This window comes from Polypterus senegalus, chromosome 6 (assembly GCF_016835505.1).
Source record: "Polypterus senegalus isolate Bchr_013 chromosome 6, ASM1683550v1, whole genome shotgun sequence".
NCBI lineage: Eukaryota > Metazoa > Chordata > Cladistia > Polypteriformes > Polypteridae > Polypterus > Polypterus senegalus.
In genome coordinates this window covers 193,606,679-193,625,675 of record NC_053159.1, presented here as the reverse complement: position 1 = coordinate 193,625,675, position 18,997 = coordinate 193,606,679, and the positions used below count along the sequence as shown (strand labels likewise).

Sequence of the window (18,997 nt, the reverse complement as noted above, 5' to 3'; positions counted from 1 at the left end):
GAGGCAAGAGATCTGAAAGACAACAGTAATGGTTTGAAGTGCAGCCTTCAACTGGGCGATGAGACTTTGTGACGAAGTCTGTCCCATAGCCTTCTTGTGCTTAGGAAGTGGCGAACGAGCTGAAAGCCAACACTGCCAGTGGGACACTGCCACCCAAAAACACCCCCCGAGCACTTACTAGACAGGGTCATCGAATTGCTGCTTCCTGGGATACGGCGCTCCGTCACATCCTCTTCCTTCTTTGCTGGAGCATAGCGCACCATGAAGTGGGAGATATCTATGGATTCTGGGGCAGTCCAGGACACTTGCATGGAGTCTGGTCCAACCCCGGTAAACCTGAGGTTGGTTGGCGATGGGACAGCTGAAAGGAAGGGTTGCCAGTCATGAGCTTCAGAGATGGATTTCAATTTATTCTTCTATAGCAGTCATGGCCAAGTACGGGCTCGGAGCACTTACACATATTTAGTAACACTAAATTAAACCATACTGTACAGTACGTACACAAATTAAGGAGGGGGTGATGAGAAGTCAATTCTAGGGGGCAACAAACTCATTATGCTGCTGTAAATTCATGTAAACATAATTGCTGTGGCCAGCCAACCGTAAAGGAGAGGGAAACCAACTTCAGACGAAAGCCTTCCTGGAGAGGTCATTCAGCTGGCCACCCACCCTTTTATCATGGATTCACCCACAGTCCATCTCACTCCAAATACGGGAACGACTGGTGGCCAGCTGTGAACCCACAAAGGCACTCCGAAGCTGCTCTTTTACGCTGTGAGCTCATAGAACTTCTACAGGGTGTTGCATTCAAGGCCTGCACGACGTGGAGCACTTCAACTGAACTGAAGTCAACTGAACTCTCTCAATCAGCCCACGCAGGACTACACTCACAGTGGAGATCCTGCCGACTACGCCAAGTGTGTGGAATCGCATCACAATCTGCTGGACTATACAGGACCTCAGAAGACTGATAGGAGAGAACCTACACTCGTGTGCAGGGACTGCCTCCAAACCAGGGGGTCTCCAACTCCAGCCCTGCAGGTTTCCATTCTAACCCTTTTCTTAATTAGTGTTCAGATTTTGCTGCTAATGAACTCTTTGCCTTCATTTTAATTGATGCACAACTAAAGACTCTGGCCCCTTAATTATTTCTTTTTTCCTTACTTGGCAGCCAAACAATATTAAAGACAAAATGAACCAACAGATAAATAACGACCACCTGCGTCCATCACGCCATAACTGAAAATCAAGAAAGGTGAAGGCCTCAGGTATGCTGATCTGCTCAGATCCACAAAACCTTGACAGCCAGCGTTCTTAAAAGAAGATAAAAACTGTCAGTTTTGGAAACGTCTGCCATGGCAGAATGAGCGAGTGCCATGAAATTAAAGAACAGGTTTAATTAGTAATGAGAATTGGCTTCAAATGAAGAAACTGAAGTTGGTTGGAGTTTGAGGCCCAAACTTAGTTGGCGGTCTGTTGTCTCACTTCACATCAAATTTATGTTTAGGCGTCACTTAAGGCAAAAAAAAAAAAATCATCAAATTCAGTGGTCAGATTCAATTAAAATAAAGGGAAATAGTTAATTAGCAGCAAAAGCTGGTCACTAATTAAGAAGAGAGTTTGAATGAAAACCTGCAGCTACAGTGTCTCTCCAGGACGGAGTTGGACACCCCTGGTCTAAACACAGAGTCAGATGGTAAGCCGTTCTGAGTTGGATGAAAAAAAGGCCACTCATGGGGCAGAATACAACATTAATGGCTCTTCCATAGTCCTGGTAAAAGCAGGACAACTTTAGGAAGTGTCTCGATGTAAATTCCAAGAGGACCACCCATAGGGTAGACTCAAAACAAGCAAATGCGACAAGTAGATGGACGTAGCCCTGCACAAAAATGCACAAATCTCCAGAATCCAAACTCCAACATACCTGTCTGTTGAGTTACGGTGGCAGGTTTGCTCTCACCACCGTCCACCAAGGTGATCACGCTGATGTCATAGTCTATGCCAGGCTCCAGACCGTACACGGTGTAGTAACTGGTAGAGGGTTCCACAAAGTCTTCAAAAACAGGAACGCTCTCCCCTGCCGCCACAACTGTGATGCGAAAGCCTGTGATGGCGGTGTAGTTAAGTGGTGTCCAGCGCAGGCCAATAGTCGTGTCAGTAACATCCACAAAGTCAAGGTCAGAGAGCCGTGGCACTTCTGAACAAGGACAAGAAAGCAGACAAATCAGAAAAGCACGCAGGTAAGAAAGGCCTTCATTTTTTTTTTTTTTTTTTTACTTTTTTAGCTGCAACCTACCCTGCATGACAGTGGTGGACACAGGACTACTCTCCATGTCATTCTTTACCGTGTAAACGCTGACATTGTACTCCACGCCTGGTCTCAGGTTCTCCAGAGTACAGGAGGTCTGGCCTGCCTTTACAAACTCCTCAATGGAATTGCCATGCTGACCATCAAGGGGAGTGCAAGTCACTCTGTAGCCAGTGGCATCTAAAATAAAAGCCCACGTCTGGAGTTAAACACTGCTCCACACACCACTTTGAAGAAACCTCATGTGAGGAGAGGCAGTCCGCTTTTACCTGGCGTTTTGGTGGCATCCCATGACACTATTAGCTCTCCGGTCGATGGATTGGATTTTAGACTCAAGTCACTTGGAGGAGACAGCGCTAAAAACAAACATCAAGAAATCAGGAATCAGAGAGCAGACGTCGCTTTTCCAGCTCAGTGTTTCTGTCCTTAATGCTGTACTACTTGTTGTCAGACACCTCCTCTAATCAAACGTTAAGATGCTCGGAGCTTGAAAAATACAATCAAGTACTCCGTAGTACAATGGCAGCTTACGTGTGACCACGTTCTTGGTGATGGGGGTCCCTCGCTCGTGTCCATTCACAATCGGCTGGATGCTGTAGGTGTACTCCACTCCGGGAGTCAGCCCAGAAATATAAATGCTGCCTGAATCCGAGATGACCTCCCTTGGTGCTTCACCACCCTGGCTTGGTCGTATTGCCAGCTGAGGGGGGTGTGAAAAACAAATAGAAAATCATATTTAATAATTATTATATATCAAATGTACATGGGATTAACTTACTTCACAACTACAGTTCTGAAGACACAGAGGGGGTCTGCTACAGTCACCTGGTTAACCAGACAAGACCCTCACGGGTAATCGGCACAAATGAACGCTTTAGCTGTACCTTGTAGCTGAACCTTGCCGCTGGTGTCCAGGTGATGATGATCGAGGTGTCAGTCACTTCTGTGCTATAACGTGGGGAGCTTCCAGTTGCCTCCACTGCAGGAGAAGATACCAAATTATAGTCGTTACACTTGGATAGAGTAAAGCCGAACAAATACAACTCCTAGAGTGCCCACTCCCTGGTTAAAAGAGGATGGCAGGCATGGCGAGTCTCATAGGGTTACTTTCTGCCGAGGTGGTATGTAACACCTCCATGGCACATTCTAAGTACGTCTCTTTCAAAGCTTCACTGGCTTCAGTCAGCCTTACTATACAGCGCCTGCGTCGACGAGGACTTACGGGTGTTGAAAATGCCGGCCAAGGCTTCACTCTGCTGGTTGCCCTTCACTGCGATGACCGAGACGGTGTACTCTGTATCCGGGTGCAGGTTCCTCAGAGTGTAATGGACCACTTTCGGAGCGACATTGAAGGACCTTGGTTGTCCTCCAGACGTGCTAAGTCGGAGCCTGTAGCCAGCAATTTTAGCTCGAGGAGCAGTCCAGGCTACCACAGCTGTGCTTTCGGAGATATTGTGGAACTGAATTCCTGTAGGTTTGTCCAGTTCTATGGGAAGGGAGAAAAAAAAAAAATCCATGTTATATAGCGCCATTCACAGAAAATATTAGCAATAGCTGCTAGCCAGCAAACCATAACACATTAGACATCGGAGATCTGAAACATTAGCAATGGAGCTCATCTAAATGCTCATTCACTTCTGGAGTGTGTCTGCTAAGTGGCCACACTAATTGTAGACAGTGTCAATCAGGCTTCTGTCCCAATTCAACCCTTGCCATCTCTGAAGAGGGCAACTGGGACATGAATCCCACCTGTCTAACTCAGCAGGGCTGCTCCCCAAGAAAACCAACGTGAAAACTAAACCGTCTCTGTACGTACTCGTGGTGACATCGCCAACTAGGGGTGAACTCCTTGTGCTGTGGTAGATCGCATAAACCTGGACACGGTAAGTAGTCCCAGGCTGAAGTCCAGAAATTTCCTCCACGGACCGTCCACTGACTGGCAGCTGCAGGGCATCTTCTGTTCGGCCAGGGGGAGTGATGGGGAGAATGGTCACATGATACTCCGAGATGTCCTTTGAAGGAGGAGTCCACGTGATGGTCACCTTTGTGTCAGTAACTTTTACAAACTGCAGGTCAGAAGGAGCAGGAACCACAGCTGGGGAAAAAAAATGGCAAGAGCAGAAAGTTACATACTGCAGCTCCCATCAGACACCCCGGACAGGATACAGAGATGGGGGAAGAGGACAGAGACCGTAACAAAGACCAGTTCATATCGACTTCCCAAAATTCACAAGTATCAACAGGGGAGTTGGTACGATGACCCCTAGCTGGAGTCAGACGGTTACAAAGTCCAACCTCTGACGTGTGCCACTTTCAGCACAGTTTTAAACAGGAGAATGTGGGCCTCTTCCTACACAATGTGATTCACTCCAGCTGTGCACACTCCGCTCTCAACACTGAAGCCCAGCAACGCCGGACAGCTTTCTCCCTATATGGAGATGATTAGCCTTCCCTCCCCCCATCTGTTCCTGGCATCACTTTCCAAGTAAACCCGACGAGACTCCTCTTGGAGTCTTGCTCAACACGCCTTGCTCCACACGGTGTGCTCTTTCCCAAAAATGGCAGGCCATATACATACGTGAGACAAACAGGACATGATGCAAGTGGCAGCACTAAAAAGTTCACCACAGTTGGACCTCACTTGTCACTTTGACTTTGGCACAGCAACAGGCCTTTGGAGGCACCTTCACAGTTCAAAAATCGAGTGAATAAGTGGGCCTTCCCATAACCACCTCTGGCCCCCTTTCAAGTGCTCAGGCCAGAGCAATCTGCCATGACCAGCGCCTACCACACACCAAAGTTACTGGGTACTGAACCAGCCTCACTAGCATGGGGCTCAGCACAGATTGGCTGGACAACCAGAAAGGTGCTTGTGCCAACCATACAGATGGAGATGTGCCACTCTCACCAAGTAAGGCCTCACAATTACAAGCATCACAGCATCTTGATCAGACAAGACTGTCGTGATCTGTGGTCCATGGTGCGGACTGGCTTCAAATGAATCATCGCGCCCTGTGTAGGTGTAGGCCCGAGTCGGTATGGAGGGGTGTGTTAGTGGAAGATCTGGCTAGCTGGACCGTATACACATGCGGAGGCCGGTGGGTCAGTTGGGCTCCCCGAAGACGCCACAGAGGCAGAGGCTCCTTGCATCTGCACCCAGTTAGGCAGCAGTTTTAAAAATGGCCTGCATGGGTCAAGGAGAGGAAGACGAACAGGCCAGAAATTACAAAAGACAGGAGAAGAAGAAAACACGAGCAGATGGACGGCAGCAGAGCCCCAGGAGCCGCTTATGGCCGTCGCTCAGGAGGGGGCTAGGGGTCGACTCTGGAGCAGGAGGTGCTCTTGTTGGGTGGAGCCAAAGGCAGCGGTGGCAGTACAGAGTGCCTGTGCTGGGTGGAGCCAGGCGCAGTGGTTGCCCAGAGATTGGTGGCAAGCTCATCTGGTTAGGTTATTGATGGCGTTTGGTTCCAGAGCTCCTGGTGGGACCTGGTAGTGTGGAGCCAACCTGCACCGTCACATGATCACATAAAAACTGGGCTGCCAACTGCTGCTGCAATCAGACAAGAGTGAAGTACATCTCATTAGCAGAAACTTGTTATTCTGTCAGCTGGACAAATGACCAGGTGTCTTCTGGGGCTGCTCTCCGTGTCACATGCCACTCTGATACAGTTCAAAACAAGCAGTGCTCTTTATGGCCGTACTTACTCTGTGTGTCCCCAACGCAGCAAGGACCACCACCAGCTGCCATTACTCTTAACTGCTGTGCTTCTCCCAATTCTGCCATCTCTAGGGCATTGATCACGGCCTACCTGGCATAGTCCGAGCAGCTTTTAGCGGGGGTGTCAGAAGAGTGAACCTCCAGACAGCTCTCCCTCAAGGCAACAAGCACAGACAACCGATTACCCACCTGGCTGTGGTTCCCCAGCAGTTGTCTGCTGGATGACTATAGGCTCGCTCTCCTGGTTCTCCTCCACAGCATAGATGCTAATGTTGTACTGCACTCCAGGCAACAGGTCACCCAGGGTCACAGAGGTGGCGGTATCGGGCAGGTTAATTTCAGTGCGACTTCCTTCAACAGATGGCGTGTAAACCACTCTGTATCCTGGCCAAACAAACACAAAGAAAGAAAATCCAGTCAGACTCCAAAGGCTTGATTTAAAGGATCCTCCAACATCTTAAATTTTAGGGCTAAGGAACATCCAAGATGTAAATGGAGGGGTGCATGAGCCTCATTTATGGCTTCCTCAAGACAAGATCTAGACGGAAATACTGCATGGACTTTTCTCCCTGTGACACACCTGTGATTGGAGCCTGAGGTTTCGACCAGCGAACAACAATGGAGGTTTCTCCTACGTCATCAATGGAGTGATCCTTCGGTGCATCAGGGGCTGGAAAAAAAGAAAAAGCAAGCATTTCAGAAAACAAATGGATTTAAAACCCCAGACGATTCAGGCCTGAAGATCTGGGTTGAGCCTACCTGTGGTCTGAGTGGTGGAAAGAATGAGATTCTTCTCGCCTTCCTCTGTGATTTCAAAAACGTTTACGACATACTTGCGTCCTGGAAGCAGGTCAGGGATGTTGACAGAAGTGGCTGATCCAGGGAGTTCTGAAATACAAAAGCCATAATGGGGTTATAAAAAAAAAACAAAAAAAACCCAACAACATTTTGCTCTGAACGCACACGCCAAGTGCAGGAAAGCCAAGTCTACTCACCAAAGACCTCAGTCTTGGACCCCTCCTCACTAAGCTCATATTCTACCCGGAAGCCAGAAACCGTGTCAGAAGCAGAAACCCAGGAAATCACAAAGCTGCTGGAAGTGATCTCTGATACAGACTCGGACATGGTGACCACTGGAGGTGGCTGTGTTGTCTCTCCTTCAGAGGAGTGTCCTGCAAGGTTAAAGAAAAGGGGAAATAAAATCTAAAACTGTCTGTCTGTCTATTAGGGTCTCATTCTTCTCCCTTGTTCTGAAGGAGCCCCCCAAACTGCTTGAGCCACTGCTTTCAGAATGGCAGCAATTGGGTTAACATGCCCAGCTGCCTTCAGCACAGGTTCAAGGCCAGTAAGGCTGAACAAAAGCATTACTTACTTGTGCCAAATGTTGTAGTAAACTCAAAGTGAGTGACTTCTCTCTGTCCAAAGCGCAAAATGCTGATCAGCTGGCCCTCATAGGTGATTCCTGGCCGGAGGCCCTTGATTGTGTAAGAGTTGAGATGTCCGGGGACAGTCACCTCCTGCCACTGAATTCGGCTGTTTTTCTTTAAAGTTAAATAATGAATTGTTAAATACACAATGAAAGAGAGCTCCTCTCTCCCCAGTCCATCTGTCACTCCGTTAACCCACCCACCCACCCCCATTAAAGTAAAGATCAAAAAGAACACCAGGCAGACCCTTCCTTCCACTTCACAGGCCATTAGACAAACATTTTGTTTACACAGAAAGAGACAGGAACAGAGTTCAACAAGCCTCGGCCCCTGGAGAGTCAAACGACAGCACTGAACATCCTGTCCTATCGCAGAGGGCCGGGCCTGCTTACCGGTCTCCACTTTAGGGTGTACTGGGCAACGTGGGCTTACCGGTCTCCACTTCAGGGTGTACTGGGCAATGTGGGCAGACTGAGGCGCATTCCACTGAATTGGGTGAGAGTCCGGCTGATTGCCAGTTTCTGTAATGAGGACCTCCACTGGCCTGCGACCTGCAAACATTGTGGTGAAAGAAAACGGTAAATAAACCTCGAGACTCCAATCACAGAGTACTGTGGCAAAGTTGAGGACAAAGGCAAAGCAACTGAAAACCAACAGGGCAGGACCGGACCACTGGAGTGACGCTGCAAAACCCCATTTTGAACTTTACTAGAGCTTTGGCTCACAGAGAATATCAAAATGCCCGCCTGGTTTTCTTCTGCAGGGCTAAAAAGGCCAACTCTTGGCGGAGGTGTCAAAGAAAAAAGAAAAAGCGTGGCCTTTAGGGGTCTTTTTTTTTTTTTTTCAAGATGTAGCACCTCAAAGGCAACAGGGCTAATTATCACCATTACTGAATGAGATGTAAGACACCCAGCAGAGAGGAAGTAACAGCCAGCCGTTACACAGGAGTGACGAGAGAGGAGGTGTAATTATCCAAGAGAAGGACTTTACCTGGGTAGGTTTGCGTCGGCTCACAACTCAGCTCTCCAATTCCATTTCCATAACATACACAGCGATAGTGAACTCCATGGATAGCTTTGTCCCAAGTCTCACCAATCTGGTAAAACACCCGAGTCTCTGGCTCCTGGCACTGGTCTGTGGGGAAAAATAAGCAGAACAAAATTAAAAAAAAAAAAGTGTCTCTCTCTCCTCAGAAGCACAGCTTAGGCCGGACTATCGAGCACTGAACTCTCAGGACGATATGCAGTATGGTTCTCATGGATGGATGAACGTTTCAGAGCAGACAACAGAATGTTTGGCACTCCACACCACCCACGGAGAAATTGAAACCCTTAAGAAGAGCAGCGGGCATCCACTGACAGCAAGGCTAGAATTCAGTCCTGAAGACTCTTAAGGCCGAGTCCCAAATATATGGCTACAGATGACAAGACATTTGGCCGCCACACTAATTTCTCCACGCATTCCAAACCCAGTTTGTTGGTTTAAAGGTAGATTCGAAATTAAACCAAAGTTGTATTCACGTGCTCTGGGTTTTCTTGTAAGGGCCCAATTCATAGTCAGGCTGGTGGCGAAATGCTAAAGGTGTGCCATGAAACGCATCAAACACTTAGAATGTGCAACGCTTCTCTCTTTTTAAAAACGAGCCACAACCTTGCAGGCCTGAACTTCTGTTCCTGCAGTTCTTTCATGCTGGTGAAAGCAAAGAGGTGGTCTGCAGAAATGAGCGAGTGTTGTAGTCTTTGTGTTCCTGCCATCCTATTTAATGGTCACCCTTCATTAACTTTAGAAAGCCTCTTGTGAAGGAGTGTGCGGACTGTACACCAATCCCATTGCAAGCAAATCTGGTGCCAGTCCAGCAAACCCCACACTGGTCATTTTTTGAGCTCCACCTAAAGAGCCACAGCATGATGGCAACGCTTTACTAAAAGCACCTTTTAATACCCCCCATAAACCCAGAACTCTGTATGTACAGATAAAGATGGACCATTTAAGAATAAGCCGAGCGAACATTTGCATGCATTTTACATGGCATCATGTCCACCAGGTTTTAGGGGTCCCAATCCCTGTCCAGCCACTGCTCGAGCAGAGTTGGTTCTGCTAGTGCACACGCAGGTTCTTAAACTGGGGGTTACAACAAGGGTGGCGACTCGCCATCGTATAGAATGACAAAATGGCCGTGTACAGCTTTGCGACGTGTCCTGCTATGGGCAGCACTGGGCAGTTTCACATGGCTCTGCTACGACGCGATTCTCAACGAATGAGGATGGATCACCGGCAATTCCAAGAGCATCTCTCCCAAACCCTTATGAATGCTGGTGACGATTTCCACAGAGGAAATGCTGCACTGGGGCTCATGTTGGTTTTAAATGAATGGAGAGATTCCTCGTTTTCTTTAGATTTGACATTTTAACCTCCACCACTCACTCAATTTTATTCTGGATTATTTGTGTATTGAAGAACTGGAATTCTTCACTGCCCTTTGGGACAGGTTTTTATAAATATTAAAGCACTATGCACTCGTACCAACCCTTGCAGACTGTGTGTGTGTGTGCCCTCACTTGTCGTGGCTCATCCTCGGGTATGTTATCAGTGGTAATGGTAACAGGGGCTCCATGGAGGGTCACAGTATTTCACTGGGTACTCCATTAAGCTCCCATATATTGTATGGGCACCAGATGAACTAGACTGGCTTGGAACGAGTTAGTGTGGACTGCCTCTTGATGGGTGGAGTAACCACAGCTGGCACCTATTTTGTATTCAACAAAAAGGATGCTTGAATGAAGCAATACGTAACACAGCAAAATTACCAAGATCTGGTCAGAAGGCAAGGACTCCATTTAATCTCTTAATTAGACACAGGCCTCAAATAAAGAATACCAAATGAGTGTTCTTTTAAAAAAAATAAATAAATAAAATGAATATTTGAAAATGTTCTGAACGCTAACAGATGTTAAGAAAAGCCGCTGTTTGGCTTGCCCTTTCCCCATTCCCAGAAGCACTCACTTCAGCTGAAAATGTAGGAAGCCGAAGGAGTAGTCAAGCTCTAGATCAATTTCCAAATACAGATACCCAGGTGAGTGCCTCTGGTTTGAGGCACCGTGTAGTGTATGTCAGGTTAAACCTACCTACCTATAGCATCACATTTCCACCGGCCACGGCCCTGGCCAAAGCAGGTACAATTCATCATGTAACCCTCATCGTGACGCTTGGTGAAGGTCTGGTTCACTTCATACGTTAGTCCGTCAACGATGCACTGATCTGAAGGCAAAAGTGACAGCCGAGTCACTACAAAGGACTACCCACAGGAAACAACGGCAGGCTGTGCGCCAAGCCAAGGATACCCACCTTTCAGCTGAGAGTATGCAATGCAGTTCCACTCGCCGCGCCCGTTCCCGACACAAGTACATCTCATCATGTGACCGAGCACATCATGCCGCTTGTCCCACTGGTCACCCACATGATACATGACACCTTCGCTTGTGGTGCACACTTCTTCGTGAGCTGCAGACAGAGAAGCACACGACATGAACAAGAGCAGTTGCTGCTGTACGGACACCCGACCTGAGCAGTCATCAAGCTTAGAAATGACCAAGTTCAGCGTATTTAGGGACGATTGTTAACCTTGGAAATTTTACATCCCAAAACTGATCACATGCTGTACTTTTTTTTTTTTTTTTTTAATTAAAAGGGAAAAAAAAAAAAAGCCGCAAACTAAACTTTTTGCACTCTGGATAGATGACACTACAAACCTGGAATGTACAGTATGTAACGGTTACCACTTATTTGCTTTTTTTTTTTTTTTAATACACAAGGCCAACACAAACTGCTTTGGATCAAAAACGGCAGACAGCTCTTTGTGTGCGTCAAAGTCTGGAGTGCTGCTTACCAGCCATTGGACAGAACCCAAATTTCTGGTCCCCATCAAAGTTAAGAGTTGTTCCACACCATTTCATTCCATCACGGCGGCCATCAGCTGTGCATTCTGTGTAATTGCGCCCACTGTACACAAAGGGGAAGTGGCACAGGGCTCCATTAGAGTTGCCTCCTCGAGTAGCAATGTGTACTAAGGGGAGAGCGAAAAAAAAACAAACCTTGAGATATTCAGAACACGACTGAGAAAAGAACATCCTAGAAACAGACTTCACTTTCACATACAGTAGTCAACTGGAACACTCCTCTTTCCTGCCTGTCTGGCTCCATATCCTAAACTTCACCACCACCACCACCACCATCCAGCAAAATAAACCATCAAGTAGACGGACTGGACAGTTAACCCACGCGACAGACACTCACCATTTTCAGTCACGCAGAAGGAGTACTTGCGGTCATCTTCAAAGTTTGACGTGGTGCTACACCATAACTGACCATCATTTCGCCCTGCCGAGGTGCAGGAATAGTAAGACTTGCCCATAAATGTGAATGGGAAGACACATGGTTGGCCATCGGAATTGCCTCCATAGACCTGGGAAGAAACTGAACAGGAGAGACAAGGAATTAAAAATCACATCACCAGTTTTGTACAAACAAAACCGTGAACTCTGAGCGAAGCACAAAACTCCGCTTCATTTCACGTGCAGAACGCAGCACTTGATTCTTAATGGGAAAGTGAGAAGCTGCCCAAGATACAGGTGGCAAGACAAGAAAACCGATCATCTGACCACAGACAAACCGCTACTGGAGCCCTGAACACGAGGACCTAAACAATGCAACAGAAGAGTAATCACTAGAACATCAATTCTGGATTCTTCTACATTTAGTGGAGATTTAAAATCCTTGTGTTAAGATTTTAGGTTTACCTCACAGGGGTTGCTAGAAGACATTTAAAGTTTTGGTTTTTAACTGGTATCTTGTGTTATTGGTAGAACTTCTACCTGCACGTTCCTCAACCTTTGGATGAGCTCCCTGCTATAAGTCAAGTATGAAGACTTGCTACCCACCCAGCCCAACTGATAGGGCTTCTTCTCAATTATTATTCAAGTGTTAAAATGCAGTGGTTTGTAGAGCACAGACCTGAAAGAACCCAATCTTCACGTCGATTAGCTCGACTCCTTATTCCGAGGCCCGTTTTATGTTCACCGTTAAGTTCTCAAAGGCAGTTTTAATTACCACAAGTAGCAGCCATCCTTCAAACTAAAGACCTACTAAAAGGTGGTCCCTGAACTCCAGCAGCTATCAGGTGGTTTAGTGCAACCCCAGGATTTCATGCAGTCTGGCAATGGACTCCGTTGTCAGGCAGTTTTTCCTACAAAGACTACTGGGCTCCAGAAGTAGATCTTCTCCAAATAGGAGAGTGAACTACAATTCTCCCTTCTCTGTTATTTTACCCTCAAACATGTCGCTAGAAGGTATTCTGAAATTTTGCTACTCAGTCTATTGAAAAAAAAATAATATATATATATATATATATATATATATATATATATATATATATATATATATATATATATATATATATATATATATATATATATATATATATATATATCTTATAATGTGAAGAAATGGAATACGCAGTTCATGTAAAATAAAAATCATTTAGGTCTCTGCAGAAGCTGGTCTAAAGGTTACACTTACAGGATGGACGGACGGACTTACCCATCTCCGCACAGCTGACCCCGTTGCCTAGGCAAGTGCACAACATCTGCTTGGTGCCCTGGGTCTTCACCCATCGCATGCCCTCAAAGTAGGAAACACCAGAGTCGGTTATGCAGGTTCCTTCAGTGGGTGGAGGAGGCTGTGGTTGTGGGATGTGTATAGCCGGATGAATGCTAGTGACCACTTGGGATCCAGTGCCTTAGTGAAGAGAGGGGCGTAAAAAAAATAAATAATAAAAAATGACCGCTGAGGCAGCTGAACAAACTGGTTTGTAACAGAAAGTAGGCAGTGTCACCAAATCAGCCACATCCAAGTTTGAAAAGACAGACCACATGGCGGTTCATGATCTCATAATCTAATCGAGGTACAAGTTACTGCCATTCCCTTTCCCTTGAATAGGTCAGCGTCTCACTCCTGAAGGGGAGTGTAAAAACAAATCACTCACCGTGACCCGTTGTCAGCAGAGAGCCATGTCGCTCACACTTCCACTCCCCACGTCCATTGCCCGTGCAGATACACTGAAGGAGGTGCCCACGGTTATCCGTCTTGGTCCAGGTGTCTCCAATTCTATAAGATGTCCTGGTATCCTGATCATTACACCTATCTAGAAGAAGAAGAAACTACATTCAGCAAGAAAGGGTTAAATGTAGCGCACACACACACACACACACACGAGAAGGCAGCACTGTTCCAACTCAAACCCCATTGTCAGTGCGGATGAATTTCTTGACCTTCCAACCTACAAGCCCTCATTGCTTTCCTCAGCCAGTTCACACACACAGAGTGAAAAGGCTCAGTGCACCATCAGCAAAACGAATCATACAGGCAGACACAACAATTATGATGAAGACAGCAGAACAAACTTCTATTATGCAGTAGGCTGTGGGACCAGGAGATTTAAAAAACAAACACACACACACACACAAACACACACACCACCCCAACCAAAGGTAGGACCCCACTGACTCTGGAGATCGTGGGTCACTTACTACGAGACGTGCACGTGATGCGGCCGCTGCCCTCGCCCAGACAAGTGCAATCAACCATCATCCAACCCTGGTAAGACTTCTCCCAGGTCTCTCCAATCACGTAGGAGGTGCCAGCATTATTATCATAACACCTCTCCGCTGTGCCAAGAAAGAAAAAGAAAACAGTTATTGCCGAGCAGGAGACTCTCTGACTTCTGCTCTCTTGAGGCAGCCAAGCGATTCTTACCTACTGGTTTACATGTCCACTCCCCTTTGCCATTGCCCAGACACACACACTCCAACATATAGCTTCCAGTCTCGTGAGGACGCCGCCAGATGTCACCAATCTTGTAAGACTGACCGGACTCATGACAGCGGTCTGTGGAAGAGAAGGAGCTTACTAAACATCGGACTCTCTGTACGTTGCCTCTGGACACTCAGAATGCCAACCATGAACGAGGGGGGCTATGCGATTGGAATCTTCCCGAACACAAAGTATGCTGCTGAAATGGCCTTGGGAAGGTTCCATGTGAATTCCCAAACCTTAGCTGTACACTTTTCAATAAATAATATCGAAGACAAATTGATAGCACTGTTCCCTTGTCTAGACATCTGTGGGGTAAAAGGGGCACACAGTGTGCCCCACTAGCAAAACAAGTAGGCTTCATACATACTGTATAAATAAAAATGGAGGCTACAACTCGATAACCTTGAAAAGAAGAGGGGTCCCCCCCAAAAAAAAAAAAGTTCTTAATAGATAAAAGGGTAGGAACTTCAGGAAGTTCCTACCCTTTTAAGTCTGCACTGTAATCCCCTTTACACAGTTCAGCCTCTCAATGCATGAATGGCAATAAATGACAGGGGAAGAAGGAAAATAAAACCCTAAATATACAGAAAGAGCTAACAAGTCCCACCTGCCCTTCACAATCTATGATCAAACTTCTCATGTGACAGTTTAAGAAGCCCAGCCACGGTTGACGTCATGTGTGCCGAGGTTCATCTCCTCCGCCTGACACTCGTAGTTTTTCTTACTTGTAATTGTGCAGCTGATCTTTCCTCGGCCATTCCCGAGGCAGGTACAGTCCCAGATCATTCCTTCCTTTGGCCGCTCATAGGTCTCCCCTACACGGTAGGAGCGACCATTGTACTTGTCAAAGCAGGTCTCTTCCGCTAATTAGAAACAAAATAAACACGAACATTAGATGCAGAGAGAAGCACAAACAAACGTATTAATAGATGAAGGCTCTTCTAATCTAAACCACATTCAAATCAACTCTGTCAAACAATAAGCATACACTAAGTGCAAAGACCTCCTCCATTCTTCATTTTCCTCCCATTCTACCATCAGCATATCCCGGCCAAGTAATGTGCTGTGGAATTTTATCATCATCATCATGATGCGGTTTACAGAGAAAGACAAATCTCCTATGACCGTCAGTATGCAGAATAATTGGTTCAATGATTAAAACCAGCAGCTGATCAAGAACATTATCAACCCACCAATCCAGGGATGCAGGCAAACAAGACCTGGCACCGGTCTTAACCGGTCCTAGCAGATGAAGAGCCTACAGATTATACAATACGGTTGCCAGCTTACCTTCATGCTTGCTTTCACAGTTTACTCCATTGTCTCCAAAGCAGGTACAGATCAGGGTTTTGCCAAGATAGTCCCTTTCCCACTGCTCGTTAAATTTATAAAGTCGATTCCCAACATAGCAGCCATCTGAGGGGGGTGAAAAGATGGCAGAACAACTGGTTGAGAACATCACTGTACAGGAAATCAGGAGAAAGCAGCACTAAAGCCCAAAGCCCCCTTCTAGCCAGTATGTAAGAGATCAGAACTGCAGACCACCGAGCCCACGCATACAAAGCCAAAGATCCACACCCAGCTCGTCACACCAACACAATTGACCTAAGGTGCAAATTGGACAAGTGATGAAGCGAGGACTTTGTCCGCATGTGGTCCACTTTTAGCACACACTTGGGAATGAAGAAACACTGCGGTTCATTTATAAGAAGTTGTGTTATCTTAGAACTTTCCTCATCATTACATCCTCGGTAAAATTCACAGGCAACAACAACAACTCATCGTCTGGACTAATCGGTCCTCAGTTGAAGGTACATTGGAGGGCTTGTGGAGTAATTTGGTGGAGGATCTCGCAGTCTAAAGAGTCCTCATGAAGCTCTCTGGCAAAGCCCCCGAACGACTGCCATGTCTGCAGTGCAAATCACCGTCCATATTGTAGCTAATACACTGCTTTTGTCTTTCCCATTTTAAAGATGTTCATTTTCTAATGTGGCCTATTGTAGTGGTGGTCTTGCTATCGATCTGCCCCCTGTGTGTGCTCCTTTTATTTTGTGTCTAGACATCTGAAGCCTCCTTTCCTCTTATTTTGCCTACAATCCTTTGTGAATTCGTGTGTGCTTTGCAAGGTGTGTTACGATGGTGAACTTAGCAGAAAGGCGCTATATAACGCTTCATGCACAGGCAATGCATTCGTTAAGCCCTCCTCACAGTATCAATGGGGCCCAATGCGACGTGAAGGAAGTCCCAAACGCGCGGCTATCCTTTACAGGGCTTATGGAAAGTGGCTGCCCCCAATCCCCTCCTTCCCGACGGGGGTCCTGAAAAGCTCTGGAAAACACCCTCCCACGGGCCATTTTCATTGTGTGACTTCCCTCATCTTCACCTCCCGACCGGTTTATGTACCTCTGTGCAATTTTTACGTGAGCCCCCCGCGGCTTCATTTAATGGCTGCCCTTTAATTATTTCCCCGGGGTTCACGACGAAGCTTTCCGGACGCCTGCTACTCCTGTTACGCCCAACCTAAGATGACCTGTGCGAGTTGTTCGTGCGGGCTGCTCGCTCCTAAACTTTTCACAGACGGGATCTTTCACGCACGCGCCCGCGTTTTCTTTTCTTTGCCTTGCAGTTGTCGTACCTGCGGGGCTGCTTATTCTCGGTTTAGGCTCTCCATGATCTCTTTCCAGATAACCCATGGAGTTTAGCGTCCTCCATCCCGATCCCCCCCCGCTTTGGGGCACTTCCTCCCACGCAGATTACTTGTGTTCTCACTTACCCGGAGTGCGTTGAGGGGTCGAGATGGAAGCTTGCCTTTTATTCTTCGGCAAGCAACGGACTGTGCCAATTAGGCACAGAACCGCGAGCAAGACCACCAAGGGACTGCGGGTCATCGTTCCCTGTTCCAGTGTCTGTTGTGAGCGGAGCCTGCTCTGGTGCGCACTCGGTCTCGGGAGTGCCGTAAATCCTCTTGGCCGTCACTTCGCTGCCTAGCCACCCGTCTATCCACCTCCCCTCTGGACGGAGAAGCGGGGAGAGCGCCTTAAATACGAGAGGAGGGTCTGCGTGACGTCAGGCTTGAGCTATTCATCTCATTGTGTCCCGAAAAAATTTTGGGCGGACCAAGCAAGCGACCCTCCGCCCGGCCGACTACTTCTCTTTCGGGCTTTTGTCAGAAGCGCTTTGGTTTTGCACGACTGGCAGGCACTTTTAGGGGCTCGGGAACTCCCCCGTGGTAAAACATGTCGCGCCGCCGCGCATTCCTGCGGCACACCTGGGGCACTTTAGTCAGCCTTCATTCCCGCACGGGGCGGGGACAGGCGGTCGGAGCTCCCGGCACTTGACGGTAGCCGCGAGCTGCGGGCCCAGGGACCACTTCCATCTAAGCTACGTGCGAAATATAACGGTGTATTGAAAAACCGAGCCAAAACAGTAACTTAAAAGAGAAACATAAACGACCTCCACATTACTCACAGGAAAAGAAAAGAAAAGGGGGGTGAATAAGGAGATGTCAAGACGTGCGAGGTGGTGGGGAATCTAAATACGGGCACAGCGTTGAGCTAAAGAGTTAAATCCCATAGCCCTCCCAAAAAACAGGAAGCATCTGCTCCTCCGGTTCCCTTACAATTGTGTAGATGCCGGGCAGGGTAAGTGAGGAGACCGCTGGATATTTGCCAGGCAGTGAGCCAAAAGATTATGCCAAGAGGTGTCCCGAGAGCCACAACAGAGTGGGCCTAAAGGCAGGGCAGACCCCTTCTAATTCAATGAGGTCGCAGGAGTCCAGCTTTCTCCCAAAAGTTGATGTAGACTGCCTGACCCTTGAATCTATTATTACGACTGGAGGGATCAGGCTCTCCTCTAGCCAGATGTTCAGTGACTGAGTGCTGCGCTCAAGTCCTGCCAGCATTGCTAAGGCACTGTGCCTGCGTGTGGGCCGCTGCCAGGCCCTGCATGCACTCAGCAGATAAACTACAAATGCCCTGAACTGCAGCACCACAGCCCATCATCTGCTCACCTAAAATGACACTCACGATCACCGACTCGGGGCTAATCCCCCTGATGTGAGCTGTGCATGTACTGCACTTCCAACTCACGGAGCTGATCCTCTTCCTCATTTGTAAGTGATATGGACCCCTTAACTGAGGCTGGACGTAAGCGGCTTAACTGCACATTGACTGGATAGTTCAGAGTTACATGAACACTTGAAGCGTACTTAAGCACATGTGCTTTCCAGAGGCAGCACAGACCTTTAATGGTCACTTGAGCACATTAAGAGTTCACTGCAGTTTATTTGTCGCATGCTTCATATAAAAAAACTACAGTATTAATATAAGCACAGAAAACACATGAAGTATGTTGACTAGGAATCTTTGAAGAGATTTCCTAACCACTAAGCACTTCCATTCATCCAGAATCAGAACTTGAATCTGAACTCCTTTTATTCCCTGGTGCTTAATGTACAGGAATTTAACTTGGTAGCTTTGGAGCTAACAGAACACAACATCACCTACTGTATCATAAGCTAAAGGACAGACAGCATAGGCAGCTGCAGACCAACGTGTGTGTGTGTGTGTGTGTGTGTACAGGTGCACACATACCTGCATTTATACCCCTTCAAGAATACATCCAAATGTTAACCATCAGATAAACCGTCACTGGGCCGGGCTCCTAACCAGTGAA

General features: G+C 47.3%; 1 protein-coding gene across 1 annotated transcript in view; it reads right to left on the bottom strand.

The window, feature by feature from the left end:
• Positions 1 to 17,352, bottom strand: part of LOC120530689 (fibronectin-like) — an 18,037-nt gene extending 685 nt beyond the window's left edge. Inside the window, exons 1-27 of the mRNA XM_039755108.1 lie at positions 17,097 to 17,352; positions 15,614 to 15,739; positions 15,049 to 15,186; positions 14,264 to 14,395; positions 14,038 to 14,175; positions 13,494 to 13,652; positions 13,049 to 13,246; positions 11,747 to 11,926; positions 11,340 to 11,516; positions 10,799 to 10,954; positions 10,583 to 10,711; positions 8,444 to 8,587; positions 7,886 to 8,004; positions 7,399 to 7,567; positions 7,022 to 7,198; positions 6,786 to 6,914; positions 6,607 to 6,696; positions 6,216 to 6,410; positions 4,125 to 4,403; positions 3,531 to 3,794; positions 3,193 to 3,287; positions 2,840 to 3,008; positions 2,578 to 2,664; positions 2,297 to 2,488; positions 1,925 to 2,197; positions 179 to 361; positions 6 to 12 (exon numbers count right to left, since the gene is read on the bottom strand). Coding sequence (XP_039611042.1) covers positions 6 to 12; positions 179 to 361; positions 1,925 to 2,197; positions 2,297 to 2,488; positions 2,578 to 2,664; positions 2,840 to 3,008; positions 3,193 to 3,287; positions 3,531 to 3,794; positions 4,125 to 4,403; positions 6,216 to 6,410; positions 6,607 to 6,696; positions 6,786 to 6,914; positions 7,022 to 7,198; positions 7,399 to 7,567; positions 7,886 to 8,004; positions 8,444 to 8,587; positions 10,583 to 10,711; positions 10,799 to 10,954; positions 11,340 to 11,516; positions 11,747 to 11,926; positions 13,049 to 13,246; positions 13,494 to 13,652; positions 14,038 to 14,175; positions 14,264 to 14,395; positions 15,049 to 15,186; positions 15,614 to 15,739; positions 17,097 to 17,211 — 4,220 coding nt within the window. The 5' untranslated portion in view covers positions 17,212 to 17,352. The remainder of the gene's footprint in view (positions 1 to 5; positions 13 to 178; positions 362 to 1,924; positions 2,198 to 2,296; positions 2,489 to 2,577; positions 2,665 to 2,839; positions 3,009 to 3,192; positions 3,288 to 3,530; positions 3,795 to 4,124; positions 4,404 to 6,215; positions 6,411 to 6,606; positions 6,697 to 6,785; positions 6,915 to 7,021; positions 7,199 to 7,398; positions 7,568 to 7,885; positions 8,005 to 8,443; positions 8,588 to 10,582; positions 10,712 to 10,798; positions 10,955 to 11,339; positions 11,517 to 11,746; positions 11,927 to 13,048; positions 13,247 to 13,493; positions 13,653 to 14,037; positions 14,176 to 14,263; positions 14,396 to 15,048; positions 15,187 to 15,613; positions 15,740 to 17,096) is intronic.
• Between the last annotated feature and the right edge of the window lie 1,645 nt (positions 17,353 to 18,997).